The sequence below is a fragment of the Oryctolagus cuniculus genome, chromosome 11 (assembly GCF_051225735.1).
Source record: "Oryctolagus cuniculus isolate XC-2025 breed Fujian yellow rabbit chromosome 11, ASM5122573v1, whole genome shotgun sequence".
NCBI lineage: Eukaryota > Metazoa > Chordata > Mammalia > Lagomorpha > Leporidae > Oryctolagus > Oryctolagus cuniculus.
The window spans coordinates 44537853-44556898 of NC_142877.1; the positions used below are offsets into that span (position 1 = coordinate 44537853).

The 19046-nt window shown below is 48.8% G+C and overlaps 1 protein-coding gene across 17 annotated transcripts in view; it reads left to right on the forward strand.

The window, feature by feature from the left end:
- RIN2 (Ras and Rab interactor 2) overlaps positions 1–19046 on the forward strand; it is a 248850-nt gene extending 229804 nt beyond the window's left edge. For all 17 annotated transcript variants that reach the window (XM_070052128.2, XM_051845339.3, XM_051845346.3 and 14 more), the window contains 4 exons: positions 2124–2429; positions 5109–5240; positions 11080–11243; positions 17187–19046. In XM_070052128.2, coding sequence (XP_069908229.1) covers positions 2124–2429; positions 5109–5240; positions 11080–11243; positions 17187–17510 — 926 coding nt within the window. In that variant the 3' untranslated portion in view covers positions 17511–19046. The remainder of the gene's footprint in view (positions 1–2123; positions 2430–5108; positions 5241–11079; positions 11244–17186) is intronic.

A 19046-nucleotide genomic window follows, 5' to 3' on the forward strand; every position in this document is an offset into this window, starting at 1 on the left:
GGCTAATCCTCCACCTGCGGCGCCAGCACACCGGGTTCTAGTCCTGGTTGGGGCACCGGATTCTGTCCTGGTTGCTCCTCTTCCAGTCCAGCTCTCTGCCGTGGCCCGGGAAGGCAGTGGAGGATGGCCCAAGTCCTTGGGCCCTGCACCCACATGGGAGACCAGGAGAAAGCACTTGGCTCCTGGCTTCGGATCAGCGCAGTGGGCTGGCCGCAATGCACCAGCCATAGTGGCCACTTGGGGGGTGAACCAACAGAAAAAGGAAGACCTTTCTCTCTGTCTCTCTCTCTCACTGTCTAACTCTGCCTGTCAAAAAAAAAAAAAAAAAAGTAATAATTTGGGTTCAACACGATCTGATCCAGTGTCAGAAATTCCAAAAGCCAGGCTGAGAGGTAACCCAACTATTCCCAAGCTTGTAAGTAAGCGGATCCCGGGGCTTCCCCAAAGCAAAATCAGGCCGAAGTGTCATCTGTTAGGTGCAGCTGCTGCGGTGGAACTTCGGAAGCCGCGGCATGAGTGTGCAGACGTGTGAGGTTAAAAAGCTGGTGTTGGGAGAGGGCATGTGGCATAGCAGCTAAGCTGCCTCTTGGGATGCCCGCATCCCATACCACAGTGCCTGGTTCAAATCCCGGCTCCTCCACTTCCGATCCAGCTTCCTGGAAACGTGCACCCTGGGAAGGCAGCATAGATTGGCTCAAGTATTTGAGTCCCTGCCTCCCACTGGGGAGGCTCACACAGTGCTCAGGGCTCCTGACTTTGGCCTAGCTCAGCGCCAGCTGTTACAAGCATTTGGGGAATGAAGCAGCAGATAGATGAAAGCCCCCTCTCCGTGTCTCTTTCTGCCTCTCTGCTTTTCAAGTAAAAATAAAAATAATTTTTTAAAAGCTGGCATTGGAAAAGCAGAGAGCTTGTTACAGTATAAATCATTTTAAGCCTGGACCTCTGGATTTATGGTACTGGCCATTTCAGTATCAGCCAGAAGAGCCCTTCTGCCACTCAGCCATAAGAAGAAGGAGGGAAAAACAGTGCCTCCCACACCTAGAGGTGTTTCTTAACTCTCAGCAGAAAAACACTCAAATTTTTTTTGCTTTTAATTTGAAATTGCTTCAGACTTAACAGGAAAGTTGCAGAAAAAATACAAAGAAATGTCTGCCCTGCGCCCAGATTCCTTGAATGTCTGCACGTTGCGACATTTGCTTCCCCCTCCTCCTGTCTGTCTCAGTCCATACGCACCCAGACACGTACATGCTTTCATGGGGTACACGCAGGCACATGCGTGCACACTCAGATACACCCTGCTTTCTTCTGAGTGACTTGCGAGTCAGCTCAGACATTACCTGCGTTTATCCCTAAGTATCTCCGTGTGTATTTCGTAAAGGCAAAGCCATCCTGCCATACAACCAGAATGCAGTGATCAAACCCGGAAGACTAACACTGATGCCACCTTGACCTAATCTGCAGGCTTTATTTGTATCTCGCCTAATGCCCCACTGGTGTCCTTCACAGCCAATGAGATGATGTTTGGGGCTAGAATCCAGTCCAAGATCACGCTTGATATTGGGTTGAATTCTGTTTCCTCAGAAAATATTTTAAGGGTTCTTGAAGCGTCTGTAGTAGGAAATCTTTGGGTTAAGGTCACATATGTGCCTACCTTCCTACAGTAAAGGAACACGGGAAAAATAAGATCCAAAGAAGGTCTTCTGAAAGGTTTGATTGCACTTGTAGGTAGGGGACATGTACATACAGCAAAATGCAAACAAAATAAGGAAGTGGTTTTCAGAAAGTTCGTGGAAATTGCATTTTATGAAATAATCTGCATGGATTTTTTTTTTAATTTTTGCAGCAAAAAAAAAAAAAACTTACTTTCCAATTCCGTTTTCCAGGAACTGTTTGAAAGGCCCTCATGTTGGAACGCCTCGATTGTATACAAGTGAGGCGTTTGTAGGGAAGATTCGCCCTTCTTGGCTTTTCACCAAAGTGCTGGGGTGTGTGTCTTCATCCTGCTATGGGTTGGTGGCTGGAGGTTAAGTTAGGACTCAGCTGTCCTATAACGCACGAGAGAGAAGGCGGGTGTTGCTTCTCCCTGCGGACGGTGGTGGCAGTAACCGTGCTTTCTTTGGCAGATGTGGTGTTGGAGAAAGCCATGCACAAGTGCATCTTGAAGCCCCTGAAGGGACACGTGGAAGCCATGCTCAAGGACTTCCACACGGCCGACGGCTCCTGGAAACAGCTCAAGGAGAACCTGCAGCTCGTGCGGCAGAGGAATCCGCAGGAGCTGGGTGTCTTTGCTCCGACCCCTGACTTTGTGGACGTGGAGAAAATCAAGGTCAAGTTCATGACCATGCAGAAGATGTACTCCCCGGAGAAGAAGGTCATGCTCCTGCTGCGGGTGTGCAAGCTCATTTACACTGTCATGGAGAACAACTCAGGTAGGCCGGGAGCTCCCACCGCTCACCTCCTCATCCCCAGGTGGTCCACCCCTCATTCTCTCCATGGCACCAAAAATACCAGCGCTCCTCCGATGTCTGCCAAATGAGTCACATGCAGCAATAGATCAATACATCAAAGAAATGTAATCAACACAGTGTTTGCACTGTGCTGATTTAAATAGACATTGAAGGTTTTTTGTTTGTTTTTGTTTTGTTTTGTTTTGTTTATTTCAAAGGCAGAGGGACAGAGAGAGAAAAAGAAAAAAAAAAATCTTCCATCTGCTGGTTCAATCTTCCTGGGCCAGGCTGAAGTCAGGAGCCAGGAACTCCCACCTGTTCTCCCACATGGGTGGCAGGGGCCCATCTTCCACTGTTTCCCCAGGTATATGAGCAGGGAGCTGGATCAGAAGTGGTGCAGCTGGCTCTCAAACCAGGGTTCCCATATGGGATGCCAGCATCACGGGTGGAGGCTTAACCCCTGTATGCCACAACAATGGCCCCTAATTAAAGATTTAGTTCCAGGTTGCAAATTCAGGCTGTGCAGTCTGAGTTCAGCTCCTCCATCGATTGCACAGGCTTCTGGTACAGAGGGTGACACTGGTTTAAGATGTGTCTGCCCCACATTGGGAGTGCCTTGGTTTGGGTGCCAGCCCCAGCCCCCAGCTCCAGCAAGTGTGCACCCTGGGAGGCAGTGGTGATGGCTCAAGTAGTCAGGTTCCTGCCACACGTGGGAGTTGCTGGCACCCGGCTTTGGCCCCAACCTACCACTGTGGGCATTTGAGGAGTGGATCAATGAAGATGTGGGAACTCTCTCTTTCTGTGTCTCCGCCTCTGAAATAAATAAAAAACAAATCCTTGGTCTGCGAATGAGCTGATTCACGGAGGGGCTTTGAGCTTCCATGCCACAGTCGCTGTGTCTGTAGTTGGTATGAGCCTTTCCTTCCTCGGGTGGGGATTGGCTGCAAAGCTCATGCCTAACCCACGCACTATGGAAATTTTGTGTGGGCAGTGAGGGTTTGGGTCAGTGATGGACAAGCAAGTGGCAGACACCCCGAGCATTCCGTCATCGTGAGGCTTCATCCGACCCATTTCTACTTCTTCGCTACGAGCTGGAGCAGGGTAGTTGGAATTCACCTCGGGTTTCCCCGTGCTGCTTCCTGTAGATAGGAGAGTAAGTGATTCACCGAGCCTGCATTGTTCTCAGTCTGCAGGGAGCTTGTTGTAAGCCTGGGGATGCTGGCCAGCTCCTCCTGCAAGTGCAGCGGCTCCAAGGGGGAAGCCCCAGAGAGAAAGCGCGGGCTGTGTTAACCACTGCCCAGGAAGACAGGAATGTGGGTGCGTGTTGCAGATTGTTGAACGCAGACATTAAAGTCTGGGTTCCTGGGCTATGAGCATCACCCCTGAAACTTGCAAGTGTGTTCTGCACACAGGAAATATTTGTTCCGTAGTCACGGAATCATTTATAGAAATTCCCAACCTGGTATCAGCACAGGATTATGCTCCTCTGAATCACGGTTTCTGATCCCACGGGCTCATGACATGTTAGCCAGGAGAGCGCCTGGTTGTGGGGGCTGGCCTGCTTCCTGTAGGAAGTCCCATCAGCAGCCCGGATACCATTTGTGTACCTCGTTCCTGTTGTGACAGTAAAACCATCTGGGACATTGCCAAATGTCCCCTGAGCGTAGGGGATGTGGTAAAATCACCCCTGGTCCAGACCACCATTGTAAAGAAAACTAGAAGTAAGGGCTCAGATGTTTGGCCGTACGTGTGCACTGCTTTTAATCAATGTGTGTATTTAACATATACTGAATTGGAGCAGTTAAATAAGTGTTCTCTGTGATCACCTTAAAATGAGAGCACATTTTATTCCTGGTTTGAATCTGGTCTTGTCATTAGGTATATGATTCATGTGCATAGAAAGCAATGGGAGGCCGGCGCCGCGGCTCAGTAGGCTAATCCTCCACCTTGCGGTGCCGGCACACGGGGTTCTAGTCCCGGTCGGGGCACCGGATTCTGTCCCGGTTGCCCTTTTTCCAGGCCTGCTCTCTGCTGTGGCCCGGGAGTGCAGTGGAGGATGGCCCAAGTGCTTGAGCCCTGCACCCCATGGGAGACCAGGATAAGCACCTGGCTCCTGCCTTCGGATAGGCGCGGTGCGCCGGCTGCAGTGCGCCGGCTGCAGTGCGCCGGCCGCGGCGGCCATTGGAGGGTGAACCAACGGCAAAGGAAGACCTTTCTCTCTGTCTCTCTCTCTCACTGTCCACTCTGCCTGTCAAAAAAAAAAAAAAAAAAAGGGGGGGGGAAACAAGACACAAAAGTGAGCACAAGTAAATATTTTCTAAGTGTCCTCTCATACTGTTACTTACTGGAATTTAAAATATTCCAGAGACACTCTTCTACTGCATACTTGTATGCAGAATGTAAAAGCATAACCTACCACACGGGTTCTGCAGTGTTGATCGGCTCTCGCCGTGAAGTTGTCAGTGCGGGCCGGGTGCTCACGGAGCAGCTGGGAGGGTGATGGGCTGCACAGGATTCCAGAAACACCCACCTCTGTGTTATAAATAGCATATTTCCTCCAAATGGCTCCTTGCTGTCTAATAAAAGCAACACGTAGGAGATGAAAGAAAGAAGACTTGGTAAAAAAATATTCCCCATGTCCCGCTTCCGTCCTCACCCCAGGGAGGATGTACGGCGCCGATGACTTCTTGCCGGTCCTGACCTACGTCATCGCTCAGTGTGACATGCTGGAGCTGGACACTGAGATCGAGTACATGATGGAGCTGCTGGACCCCTCGCTGTTGCATGGAGAAGGTACTGTGTTCTGGGGAAGTTGGGGCTCAGCACTCTTTCCTTTGAGTTGAAATGCAATGCACTCAGCGGTATGTGGGACAGACATTTGCACCCCATCTTTCTTCCTCCAAAACATCTTCCTAATCCCAAAATAAAATCCTGCACCCATTAAGCAATGAATGCCTTTTTGACATCTGAAGTTTTAGAGTTTTTTTTTTTTTTTTTAAGATTTATTTTTTGAAAGGCAGAGAGAGGGAGAGGGAGGGAGAGGGAGAGGGGGAAAGAGAGAGAGAAAGAGATTTTCCATTCACTAGTTCACTCTCCAGATGGCTGAAATGGCCGGAGCTGTGCCAATCTAAAGCCAGGAGCCACGAGCTTCTTCCGGGTCTCCCACGTGGGAGCAGGGGCCCAAGGACTTGGGCCATCTTGTGCTTTCTCAGGCCATAGCAGAGAGCGGGATTGGAATTGGATCAGCTGGGACTCAAACTGACGCCCATATGGAATGCCAGCATTGCAGGCAATGGCTTCACCCACTATACCACAGAGCTCGTCCTAAAGTTTAAGTTTATATATTTTTTTACATTTTTTGCTTTGCAGCTTAAATTTATTATCATTTAAAATAATGCATTGATTTTTTTTCCAATTGCAAAAGGCATCCATGTTCATTGCAGACTATTTGGAAAAGTAAAAAAAACACAAAGAAAAAAAAAAGGACCTTCTATAGTTATACTTCACCAAGATGAGTGAATGGCAAGAAAAAAATACCATTAAACAGAATAAATTCCTTTTTTAAAAAGAAGCTGTTTCTTTGAATCTAAGAGGACGTTTTTACATATTTGGTCCAAAATACGTCCATTACCAGGGAAATAACCTGCTGTTATATCCGTGAAATGGGTGAAGTCCTGGCTTTTGTTTTCATAGTATCTATTCATTGTTTGAAACACAGTGTGGTTAAGATCTGGGTAGTTTGCTTTTAACTTACTCTGGTAGTACATGCTGCTGCTGCTGCTGCTTTTTTTTTTCCCCCAAAGTAACCTTTTATTTAGGGAATACAAGCTTCATGCATACCCAGCCACACTCCCGCCCCAGGCCTCTTCTTGTGTCTACCTACAAAACACCTTCCAACACATGGGGCAGGTGTGTTACTCAGAAAGTAATTGGAATGTACCAGAATGTTTGGCCCTGCAGTGCACAGCCTGGAAAGGTAGAACTCTTAGGTGGGCTTGTTTGAGAGACAGAGAGGAAGACAGACAGATGGAGAGACAGACAGAAAGCGGCCATCCGCTGGTTCACTCCCCAGTTGCCTGCAATGGCCTGGGGCTGCATGGAGACCAGAGTAGGTCCGAGGCGCTCTATCCAGGTCTCCCACGTGGGTGGCAGGAACCCGATGACTGGAGCTATCACTGCTGCCTTCCGGCTTCTGCATTTGCAGGAAGCCACAGTCAGGAGCCGGAGCCAGGAATCGAACCCAAAGTACTCCAGTGTAGGAGGGGGGCATCTGGCCTTTCCACTCCAGTGTGCCCGTGTAATGGAAAACCAAACAGGGCTGGGCCTTGTGGACCCTGTTACTCCATTTCCTGTGCCCGTGTAAGAGCTCGGATGGAGTCTGCTGGTCATTGTGGTTTCTTTTCTTTAGTGAGTTTCCATCTGGGCTGCAGTAAAAAGAGTAAACCTGCTGGTGGAATTCCCTGGGGGCATGCATTGCTTGAGTTTTCCCTGGGAGGAACGTAAGGAGTTACTCCCAGAACGTGTGCCCTGGTCTCTCCAGCCCTTGGATGAGTGATGAACTTCATTCATCTTGGACAGATGGGCAGGTGGCTGTCTTTATACCACCACGATTCCCACAGGAGACAAAGTCAAGGCTATACTAGCCAACATTTGAGTGTGTTTCCAAAAGTCTGTGGGGAAATGGAATTTAAAGGGTAATGGTGCAAAAATATTTGAAACCCATGCCCTGCGTTTTTGTCGTATGCATTTTTCCTTGAATTTTTTGAAGACCCCTTGGATGGAGCCACCTGGGGCTTGTGTCTGAACTTGAGCCTGCTGCCTCTCACCCATGCCTGGACTCCTTGGCTTGTGTCCTTGGGAGGTGGGCAGCCTTGATGCGGTTGGCCATGGTTCCTGCTGAGGTATGCACCGCATCCCACAGCCACTCTGCAGATCGGGAGGGACAGCAGTCGCGCATCCCAGACCAGGCCCTTCCGCGGCCTGCCCAGAGCCCTGTCTGGTTCGGGGGCCGCGGCCACACCCCGTTCCTGCTGTCTTAAGCCGGTGTTATTACAGAGAGAGTCACGGGATCTTTCTTTGTGGTAGCATGGTGCGCTCTCCTGAAACTTAAAACCGTCTTCTGATTGCATCCACGTGTTTCAGAGTTCGGGCAGTTTGATGCGTTCAGCTTTCCCTTTAGAGGCCTGAACAGAGCTGTGGGGTCTTAAAATCCGAAGTCCCAAGAAACTCAGCCCCTCCCCACAAACATCCACACAAAGAGTGTCACACTCCTGGTCCTAGCCCAGCACTGCCACCCCTACACGAACTTTCCCTGAGTCCTGAGGCCCCAGTAATGTCTCCTGAAATCCCGAGCGGCGATCCTGTATTCTGTTCTACAGAGCTGCACGCTCACTGGCTAGTTTGTGGGTGACCGTTCTGTAAAGACAGCTCAGGACTCGGGGTCAGGCTGCCATAGGGAGCTTACCCGCTGGCTCATGGGGACAGCAATGGGTGAGGCCCCTGTGGGCTGGATAATGCTGCAGTCACAGATGACCTCCAACTGTCCCTCAGCGACCCGACAGAGCAAAACTGTCATGTTCAAGTTCACGTCCAGTGCGAGTTCGCTGAAGTGCAGGGAGCAAAGGCGGGCTTGCAAATGGCCACAGAGAGGGTTCTAGAAGGTCTCACATGAGCAGTTACATTCTTCCACCAGGAGAGTGACTCTTCTTACACAAAACCTGCTGGTCCCCGTATCGCCTTCAGCAGAGCAGGGACTACGATTCTGTTTATTACAAACACATCTCCTGTCCTGTACCTTGCTTGGGCCCACAGTAGAGACCCAGTGGGTAGTGAATCCCAGCAGAAATGGGTATTTTTTGAATCGCTCTTGACAAAGAACGATTTCTTTTTTAAAATTATTATTTATTTGAGAGATAGAGTTAAAGAGAGGGCGAGACAGAGAAAAAAGTCTTCCATCTGCTGGTTCACTCTCCAGATGGCCACAACAGCCAGAGCTGAGCTGATTGGAAGCCAGGATCCAGGGGCTTCTTCCCGACCTTCCGTGTACGTGCAGGGGGCCCAAGCACATGGGCCATCTTCCGCCGCTTTCTCAGGCCATAAGCAGAGAGCTGGATCAGAAGAGAATCAGCTGGGATATGAACCGGTGTCCATATGGGATGCCAGCACCACAGGCAGAGGCTTAACCTGCTACACTACAGCACTGGCCTCTGGTGATCAATTTCTAATGAGCTATGTCTGATTAGGGAGTTTTTAATAAGCATTTGAGGTGCCCCCTAGTGGCTGTCTAGCCCTGCATGCCCACCCCCTACCCCACGGTGTCTAATTACATACCTATGGATACTTAAAAAATTTCATGGGAAAATGGAATTCATTTTGTTTTGATACAAAAAAAAAAAAAAAAAAAACACCTTGCAATCGTATGTATCAGAAAGTCTGGGGACCAGCGCTGTGGCATAGTGATTAAAGCTGCTGCCTGCAGTGCCAGCATCCCATTTGGACACCGATTCAAGTGCTGGCTGCTGTACTTCCAATCCAACTGTCTGCTATGGCCTGGGGAAGCAGTGGAGGGTCACCAAAGTCCTTGGGTGTCTGAAACCACATGTGAGACCAGGAAGAAACTCCTGGCTCTTGGCTTCAGATTGGCACAGCTCCAGCCATTGCCAGCCATCTGGAGAGTGAACCAGCGGAAGGAAGACCCCTGCTTCCCTCCCTCCCTCCCTCCCTCCCTCCCTCCCTCTCTGCCTCTGCCTCTGCCTCTGCCTCTGCCTCTCTGTAACTTTGTCTTTCAAATAAATAAATCTTTAAAAAAAAAAAAAGTCTTCAGGGGCTGGCACCGTGGCTCACTTGGTTAATCCTCTGCCTGCATCCCATATGGGTGCCAGGTTCTAGTCCCAGTTGCTCCTCTTCCAGTCCAACTCTCTGCTGTGGCCCGGGAGGGCAGTGGAGGATGGCCCAAGTGCTTGGGCCCCTGCACCTACATGGGAATTAGGAGGAAGCAACTGGCTCCTGGCTTCAGATCAGCACAGCACCAGCTGTAGTGGCCATTTGGGGAGTAAACCAATGGAAAGAAGACCTTTCTCTCTTTCTGTGCCTCTCACTGTCTATAACTCTACCTGTCAAAGAAAAAAAAAAGGTTTCAAAAAGTTCATGGAAAAATGCATATTACGAAAAACTTCTGCATGGATTTCATAAATTTTTGCACCAAAGGAACTTTTAATTCCCTTTTCCATGAGTTTTTGGGAAGCAATCTTCATCCCCTTTGTAGCAAACACATGACGCATCTCCCAGTGTCATAAGTCTGCTAGCACCCACCCCCCCCCCCCAATCACAAACCATCAATCCTGAAGGCACCCTCCCCCTCCAAGGAACATCCTTGCTTTCCCTTGTACATTCTAACATCCCCAGTGTGGTGTTTGTCCCAGAGTAAGGGCAAGAAAGGGAATCACAAGAAATTACTCGAGGGGTAACCCATGTTTTCATGAACACACTTGCATATGCTAAAGTTGTTTCAAAGTCAGGAGTTTTACTTAAATGTAGAAAATGTAGATTCCTAAAAAGCAAAGCCCAAGGCTCAAGTGTTGCCAAGGAGATCCATGGATGAGTCTGGCCTTGGAGCAGCTGCCCCTGCTCCTGATCCTCCCTCCATGTCGGACCTCAATACCCTGAGCTTTTCTTGCCAAACTGTGCTCACAATCATCCTTCAGTCGTGTGTAGACTCTGTCCACTGCTTCCTCCAACGCAGGCCCCATCAGTGGAAACAGGAGCATCAGCCCGGCCCACAGGTGCTCCCCTGGCCCAGGCACAGCCTGGCTCATCACTCAGTCTCCGTGGGCTGGATGTGTGAGTGGATGGATGAAGCAGTCTGTGATGGGCTCTTGGGTGTGTGCTTCTGTGGTCCCACTGGGAAAAGCTTGTAGAAGGAGCAGAGAAAATAACAGTCCTACTATGTACCCATGGCTTTTGCATCTGCAGATTCAACCCAGTGCAGATAGAAAAGATTCCAAAACCAGTAATTGCATCTGTACTGAACCCTTGCAAACTCTCTTTGCTTATCATTGATCCCTGAACAATCGCAGTATAAGTATGCACACAGCATTGCTGTATGAGGCATTAGAAGTCATCTGGAAATGGTTTTAAAATATAGCGAAGCATGTGTGCAAATATTGCACAGTTCTTTTAAAAAAAAGATTTTTTTTTTATTTCAAAGTCAGAGTTACACAGAGAGAGAAGGAGAGGCAGAGAGAGAGAGGTCTTCCATCCGGTGGTTCATGCCCGAGATGGCCACCAACGGTCAGAGCTGTGCCGATCTGGAGCCAAGAGCCAGGAGCTTCTTCTGGGTCTCCCATGCGGGTGCAGGAGCCCAAGGACTTGGGCCATCTTCTACTGCTTTGCCAGGCCATAGCAGAGAACTGGATTGGAAGTAGAGCAGCCAGGACTCGAACCAGCGCCCATATGGGATGCTGGCACTGCAGGCGGCAGCTTTACCTACTACGCCACAGCGCTGGCTCCATTACTGCACAGTTCTGTGGAAGGGACTTGGGCGTCCATGGATGTGATCCCCTGTGGGCACCGGGGATCACCCCTGGCGGGTTCCAGGGAGCACCTGGAGAACTCTCTCTTCTGCTTTTTCCAGGAGGCTATTACTTGACGAGTGCCTACGGAGCTCTCTCTCTGATCAAGAATTTCCAAGAGGAGCAGGCAGCACGGCTGCTCAGCTCAGAGACCAGGGACACGCTGCGGCAGTGGCACAAACGGAGAACCACCAACCGGACCATCCCATCTGTGGACGACTTCCAGGTACACCCCATGCCACTGCTCCCCTGTTCCCAAGTGCATCTCGGCTCGGGGCCCGATGCCGGCTTCAGTCGAATCATCTGGTGGAAAAAAGAGATATTTTAAAGCACGCTCTGATCTGGTGGTTTCACTTCCCTGTTTCCTTTAAATTCATGTACAGAGAGGTACGCTCTGACTTGCCATGGGTCCCATCCCCACAATACTTTTTTTTTTTTTTTTTTTGAGAGAGGGAGAGAGAAAGAGAGAGAGAGAGAGAACAGAGATCTCCCATCTGCTGGTTTACCCTCCAAATCCCCACATCATCTGGGACAGGCTGAAGCCAGGAGCAAGGAACTCAGTCTGAGTCTCCCATGTGAATGGCAGGGACCCAAGTACTTGGGCCATCCATCACCTGCTGCCTCCTCAGGCGACACCAGCAGGAAACTGGAATTGGGAGTGGAACCAGGACTTGAACCCAGGCACTACAACATGGAATCGGAAATTGAAAATGTTGTAGTCAAAAATACCTGGACTCCACCTGACTTGTGGAGTGGCCCAGCTCAGCAGCAAAGTACACTGCAGAGCAGGCTGACCGCTCTCTGCACTCGCTGGTATCGTCATTGCCTGGCATCACCGTAGAAACCGCCAGTCGCTCGCCTGCATAAAGGTCAAAGGTCACAATGTGGAGCATGGTTTCTATTGAACGGGTATCACTCTCAGACCATCATAAAGTCAAAAACTGTACTTCAAGCCATTATACATAGGGGACCATCTCTCTCCCCTCTCTCTCTCTGTGTATGTGTGTGTGTCTGTACACATAAATATGGTATGTGTCTGTGTGTGTGAGTTTCCAGGTTTCACTGCTCTTAAGACAGCAAAGTCACATTCAGGCAGGATTTCTCCCAGAATGCTCGGTCTGAGTGTACAGAGTCCTTGAGCAGACAGGAAGTGGAAGAGGAGGAGGAGGCCCCGGACCCAGGTGTCTCATCAGGAAACACCAGTGCTGCCAGAGCCACTGCAGCGGCCTGGTCTCCCTGTGGGAGGAGGGAGAGCCACAGTGATGTCTTCCCTGCATTCCCCAAACGGAAGGCTCCAGAACCTCCAGGCACTCAGGGCCGTGACATCTGAGTGAGCCCCGCCCCCCTCCCAGAATGGAGCTGTCACAACCATGAGCTGCCACCAGGAGCGTGGGGGTCCTAGTTACATCCCCGAGAGGCAGGTTAGGCCTACGGACACCTTTCCCCAGCACAGCAGCTCCTGCTTTGCTCAGAGTGCATGAGCTCATGCCGCAGTCTGCCTGTGCCTTTGCTTACTATGTTGAAGTGTTCAAACCGAGCTGTGAAAGCTTATCTGTGCCACGTGGCGAGTCTCCAAATGGGGAACTGGACAAGCCGGACGGATGGATTTGTCTCCGTGCCCACATGCACCTTCCTGGCCTTTTTTTTTTCTTTTTTTTTTTTTCTGCCTTTTGCCTTTTGCCTTTTGCTTTTTTAATGCTCTGAAAGTAATCACAAGGTCCATTTGGTTCAAAGTCAGCCCATGATTAAAAGGCAAGATCAGCACGTTCCTCTCAAAGGCTGCAGTAGGCTCCGAAATCCCTTTCCAGACACAGAAACCTACTGGGTAAGAAGGTGTGCTGTGTCTTCTCGCACCCTGCTGGGCCCTTTAAGAACCTACGTGTGCGTGGTGATGGAACACAGGCAGTCCTTGGGGTCCTCCCCACTGGCTTGGCCATCCAAGGTGAGGTTCCGGGTAACACCTTCTGAGGAGGACAGTAGAGGAAAACAGGAAACCGCTTCTCCCCTCTCTGCACTGCCTGTCGCCTCTTTCCGTCCGCTGCTGGCAACCTAGAGACCCCTGCCTTCTGCACTAACCACTAACCTCGCTTACCTTGAAGTTGCACAGCTCCTCAGAATATAACCCAAGAGGGAAATTTCCAGCACTCAGCTCAGGGCTGTAAAGGCAAAAACCGAGACACAGAGCTCCGGCTGGAACCCTGCATCCGAAGTCACAGACTGGGGTCCCCTCCCATTGGAAGAGGTGGCACAGGGTTAGTGGTCATGGCCCTGCCCCTTACTGGCTGCATGGACCTGGGTAATAGCCTCCCTGTACCTCTGTTCTTTTGTTGGTCAGATAGGGATAATGGAGATGTCTTTCTCAGAGTCAGTATTGGGTTGAGTGTCATGGGGAGAAGAGTGGGGCAGCGGGAGGTGTGTGATGTCACATGTACACACTCAAAAGGTGTTGAGTGTCAGTCTGTGTACCCTCTGCTAGCTCCCCCAGCAGTCAGCAGACCAGCAAAAATCCTTGCCAGAGCAGACACGAACATAACGTATGTGTTCAGGGCACGCCATTCTTCCCAGGAACTTCCTCTTCTGTGGTCCCAGGAAATCCTCTGGGAACCCCACATAGGAGCCTGGACAGGGAGCATCATCCCCCGGCCCCACTGCTGAGCAGGGTTGCCAGACGTCATGGTTGGAGAATAGCTTGGGTGTTCCCCCAAAACCTGTGTATTAGGGACCTGGTCCCCCAATTTTATGTTAGCGATCAGTGGATGAAGGATGGAAATTTGATCTAATTATGGCTTTTTGGAGAGGTGGTCACTGGTTTGTGAGCCAGGTATTTCTTTTTTATTTTTTTCCCAAAGAAGCCATTTATTTAATGAGTACAAATTTCATCAGTATAACTTTAGGAATATAGTGATTCTTCCCATCATACTCGCCCTCCCACCCCATTTCCTCCTCCCTCTCCCATTCCCAGTCCCATTCTCCATTAAGAAAGAAAGAAAAAAAAAAACCCTGTTCTTCAACAGTCAAGACAAGAGCTGTTCAAGCCATTGCTTCTCAAAGTGTCAATTTCACTTCCACAGATTTTCTTTTAGGTGCTCTATTAGTTATCACAGATCAGGCAGAACATATGGCATTTGTCCCTTTGGGACTGGCTAAATTCACGAAGTATGATGTTTTCTGGATTCGTCCATTTTGTTGCAAATGACTGGATTTCATTTTTTTTCTTTTTACTGCTGTGTAGTATTCTACAGAGTACCTGTACAATAATTTCTTTATCCAGTCTTCAGTTGACAGGCATTTAGGTGGATTCCATGTCTTAACTATTGTGAATTGAGCTGTGATAAACATGGGGGTGCAGATAACCAGCCAGATATTTCTTAAAAGAGGACTGAATACAGAGGCAAAGCTCCCCATGTCTCTCCCTCCTGGCTCGCCATGGGGTCCTCCACACATTCCGCCTCCCCCGCTAGGCACCAGGCTCTTAGGGCTGCCTGGTCTGGGATGGTAAGCTCCCCCTCCCAAACCTTTCTTCCTAAGTAGATCCTTACAGCTAAATATTATATCATAACAAAAAACTCACTAACACAGCAGATTTGGAACAAATAAACAAGTGTTTGTTTTCTAGATCAGCTCAGTCATTCTGTATTTTTAATCCAGTCACTCCCTTCTTAAGGGAATGGAAACTGAACAAGTTATCCACCACAGCTAGGAGAGTTTCAGACTCTTGACACCTCGCCTAGGTGTGGTGTTGTGCAAGGCCGCAGGTTAATCATATTTCGTGACAGTGCATACCTGGTGCTGTTCCAGGGGCCCAGCCTGCAGACGTCTCCTGCAACTCCTGGGCATCCCCACCTCGCACTTCGTGGCTTCGTCTCCAGAATCCTTTGGCAGAATCCATAATCTCCTCCTTCCTTGTATGTCCAGAGGTGCCTGGAGCTTTGTATTGGGTTGAGCCATGTGTAATCACCATTTGGGGAGATCAGAAATGGCCAAATATTGACAGTTTTTGGTTCAGTCTATGATTATTGCCCAAAGTGTCAGAAGTGCACTTTTGTGTAGACATTTTTTTAAAAGATTTTATTTACTTATTTGAAAGAGCGACAGAGAGAGGGGGAGAAAGAGAGAGCCCAACCTCCACTGGTTCACTCCCCAAATGGCCACAATGGCCAAGTTTGAGCCAGGCCAAAACCGAAAGTCAAGGACTCTATCCGGGTCTCCCACATGGGTGGCAGGGGCCCAAACACTTGGACCATCTTCTGCTGCCTTCCCAGGTGCATTAGCAGGGAGCTGGGATTGGAAACAAAGCAGAGCTCCAGTATGGGATGTCAGCAACACTAAGGAGGCTTACTTAACTCATTGCACCACAACACCAGCCCCTGGGTCTGCATATTGTAAATCTCTTCATCTTTTTTTTTTTTTTATCTTTTATTTAATGAATATAAATTTCCAAAGTACGACTCATGTGTTACAATGGCTTCCCCCCCATACCGTCCCTCCCACCCACAACCCTCCCCTTTCCCACTCCCTCTCCCCTTCCATTCACATCAAGATTCATTTTCGATTATCTTAATATACAGAAGATCAGCTTAGTATACCTTAAGTAAGGATTTCAACAGTTTGCTCCCACACAGAAACATAAAGTGAAAAATAATAGATGATTTTTTTTAAATGATGATGAAATCAGATCTGACCTATTGTCATGTTTAATCCCAGTGAGAGTCAAGTTGGGAATTGATAATTTCTTTCTTTCTTTCTTTCTTTTTTTTTTTTTTTTTTTTACAGAAGATCAGTTTAGTGTACATTAAGTAAAGATTTCAGTCGTTTGCACCCCCATAGAAACACAAAGTGAAATATACTGTTTGAGTACTCGTTATAGCATTAAGCCTCAGTGTACAGCACGTTAAGGACAGAGATCCTACATGAGGAGTAAGTGCACAGTGACTCCTGTTGTTGACTTTACCAATTGACACTCCTGTTTATGGCATCAGTAATCTCCCTATTCACCAGTTATGAGTTTCCAAGGCTATGGAAGCCCCTTGAGTTCTCCGACTCTTATCTTGTTTAGACACGGTCATAGTCAAAGTGGAGGTTCTCTCCTCCCTTCAGAGAAAGGCACCTCCCTCTTTGAAGACCTGTTCTTTCCACTGGGATCTCACTCACAGAGATCTTTTTGCCAGAGTGTCTTGGCTTTCCATGCCTGAAATACTCTCATGGGCTTTTCAGCCAGATCCGAGTGCCTTTAGGGCTGATTCTGAGGCCAGAGTGCAATGGACAACTTAATACATTATCCCTCATAGTATTTTTTTTTGTCTGTTCTACTTAATATGACTGGTTTAATTCTGTAATTATCACACAGTTATTCTTAAGTGTTGAAAATTAACTGAAATGTGATCCCTGTTAAACATAAGAGTGGGAATAAGAGAGGGAAGAGATGTATAAATCTCTTCATCTTGATTCTTGGTTCAAACACTTCTGCTATTTGGTTTTACTTTTTATGCTGGGAATAAATGCAGCCCTGGATACGGTTCTCACTCTTGATCAGGGCTTGCTTTTTTTTTTTTTTTAAGATTTATTTATTTGAAAGGCAGAGTTACAAAGAGGCAGAGGGAAAGGGAGACAGAGAGAAAGGTCTTACATCCACTGGTTCACTCCCCAGATGGCCGCAATGGCCAGAGCTGCACTGATCTTAAGCCAGGAGCCAGGAGCTTCTTCCAGGTCTCCCACTTGGGTGCAGGGACCCAAGCACTTGGGCCATCTTCTACTGCTTTCCCAGGCCATAGCAGAGAGCTGGATCAGAAGTGAAGCAGCTTATTTACTGAACTGGCGCCCATATGGGATGCCGGCACTGCAGGCAGCAGCTTTACCCACTACAGCACAGTGTCAGCCCTGAGCAGGGCTTTCTTAAGTGGGCCTGCTGAGGGATGCTGACAGTTGAGACCCAGGGCTGGACGGACTTGCTGCTTCCTGTGTTGGCTGTGCACTGAAACGTGGCTGTTTCATCCACAGAGTGGTCTTCAGTGCCCAAAATCAGATCAACCTCTCTCCTTACAGCTGGAGGCCTCGTAGCCTTACATCACTGAAGGCCAGGGTCTTGCTCTTGCCACACATCCCGATGGCTTGCTGCCCTGCCAGAATTTCTCTTTTGACCTTGCCTCTGGCATTCCTCTCTTATCTGCAGAATTACCTCCGGGTCGCGTTCCAGGAGGTCAACAGTGGCTGCACGGGCAAGACCCTCCTCGTGAGACCGTACATCACCACCGAGGATGTGTGTCAGCTCTGTGCGGAGAAGTTCAAGGTGGTGGACCCCGAGGAGTACAGCCTGTTCCTCTTCGTGGATGAGACATGGCAGCAGCTGGCAGAGGACACTTACCCTCAGAAAATCAAGGCCGAGCTGCACAGCCGGCCGCAGCCCCACATCTTCCACTTTGTCTACAAGCGCATCAAGAGCGACCCTTACGGCGTGAAGTTCCACAATGGGGAGGAAGACCTCACCTCCTCCTAGGAGGCACATGAGACAGCCCATTGGTGCATCAAAGGGGGTGGGGGTGGGGCTGGGAGCATGGCCTTCTGGCTTCCCCATGCTTGAACTTGAAAAGCAGTCACCTCCTTGGGGACCCCTCGGCCCAGTGATTAAACCATCCGCAGCTGACACTGCCCATGCAGCGTGGCTGAGGGGTATGAAACAGTAGGATTCTCCTTCCACGGTGAGAATCACCTTTAGTGGAACAGGTGTCCCGAGATGGTCTGATACCTAACCCCAGCCAGGTTCTAGGCTGGCTTCCGTGTTTGTCTATGTGCTGAATAAAATTTAAGGCCCACGCTCTCCCCTTAACCTCAACAGCAGGTGCTTGACAAGACTGCACCATGCAGTGTATCAGGCACTTTTCTCAGTTCTGTGGATGGCTCCATCCTTTCCTTTTTTTTTTTTTATAAAGAGTCCTTGTGTTTTTATATATTTCATAGAAATTTTTATAGCAGTTGCAGGTAAACTGTCAGGATTGGTTTTTAAAATATTTTTGTAACTTTAAAATATTCTATAATTATGCATGTGATTTTAACATTTAATATCACAAAAAAAAATCTCTTGCTGGATTTGAGAGAAATGCATTTTAAAAGTCTCTCTTCTGTAACTGGAGGCCTGGGCAGCTTTGTGGCGAGACACCGTAGGATTTCTTCAAGCGACGACGTATTCCTGACACTGGCCACAGCATGCCTTGGGACATCTGATATACTGTTACCTTGTTCGTGTTGCGTGGTGTTGTGCTGTTTTGTTTGCTAGGCACGTGATGCTGAGAATCGAGAGAAATGAATGTCGAGAGAGGTGGAGAGGGAACTATGGACTCTCACAGAGGAGTGAGGGGTACAGTCTGCTGGTTCAGGCTCTTTGAAAGACTTAGGAAAAGGAAAAGGAAGGATTCCTCCCCCCCACCTGTGCTTACAATAATGTAAATATGCGATGCCGCTTGGCACAACCGATTCCACATGTTATCTGCTTTTGGAAACTTTTGAAAACTACACACACACACACACACACACACACACACACAAACAAACATACAAAATCAGGGATAACACTCCCCCCTCCCTCTATTTCCATAGAAAATTGAAACTGACAGCATCAAATTACTTAGGGGCAGAAACCAAGTGTAATGTATAATATGGCTTTTGTTGAGTTCACCAAGATACCGTTGGCAAAGGGTTTGAAAATGCACCCAAACTGCACCCTGTAGGAATGCACAGAGAAATTAGATTGATGTCTGCTCAAACCAGTTCACAGGTGCACGCCTGAAGGGTCTTGTATCAGTGCAGCACAGGTAGTCACAGACACGTCCTTGTACCGCGTGAAGACGCGGACTCGTCCGCTCGGTTGGCGTTGTACCTGCACCTTTTGTTAGCCTTGGCTTTTCTTGTGCTAGAACCCTCAGCACGTACCGTGTTGTACTTCCTTTTGTAAATGATTTTTTAAAATGGGATTTTGCACATAATACATTGTAATACTGTACGATAATCCTGTGTGAAAATAATTTTTGAAATATTC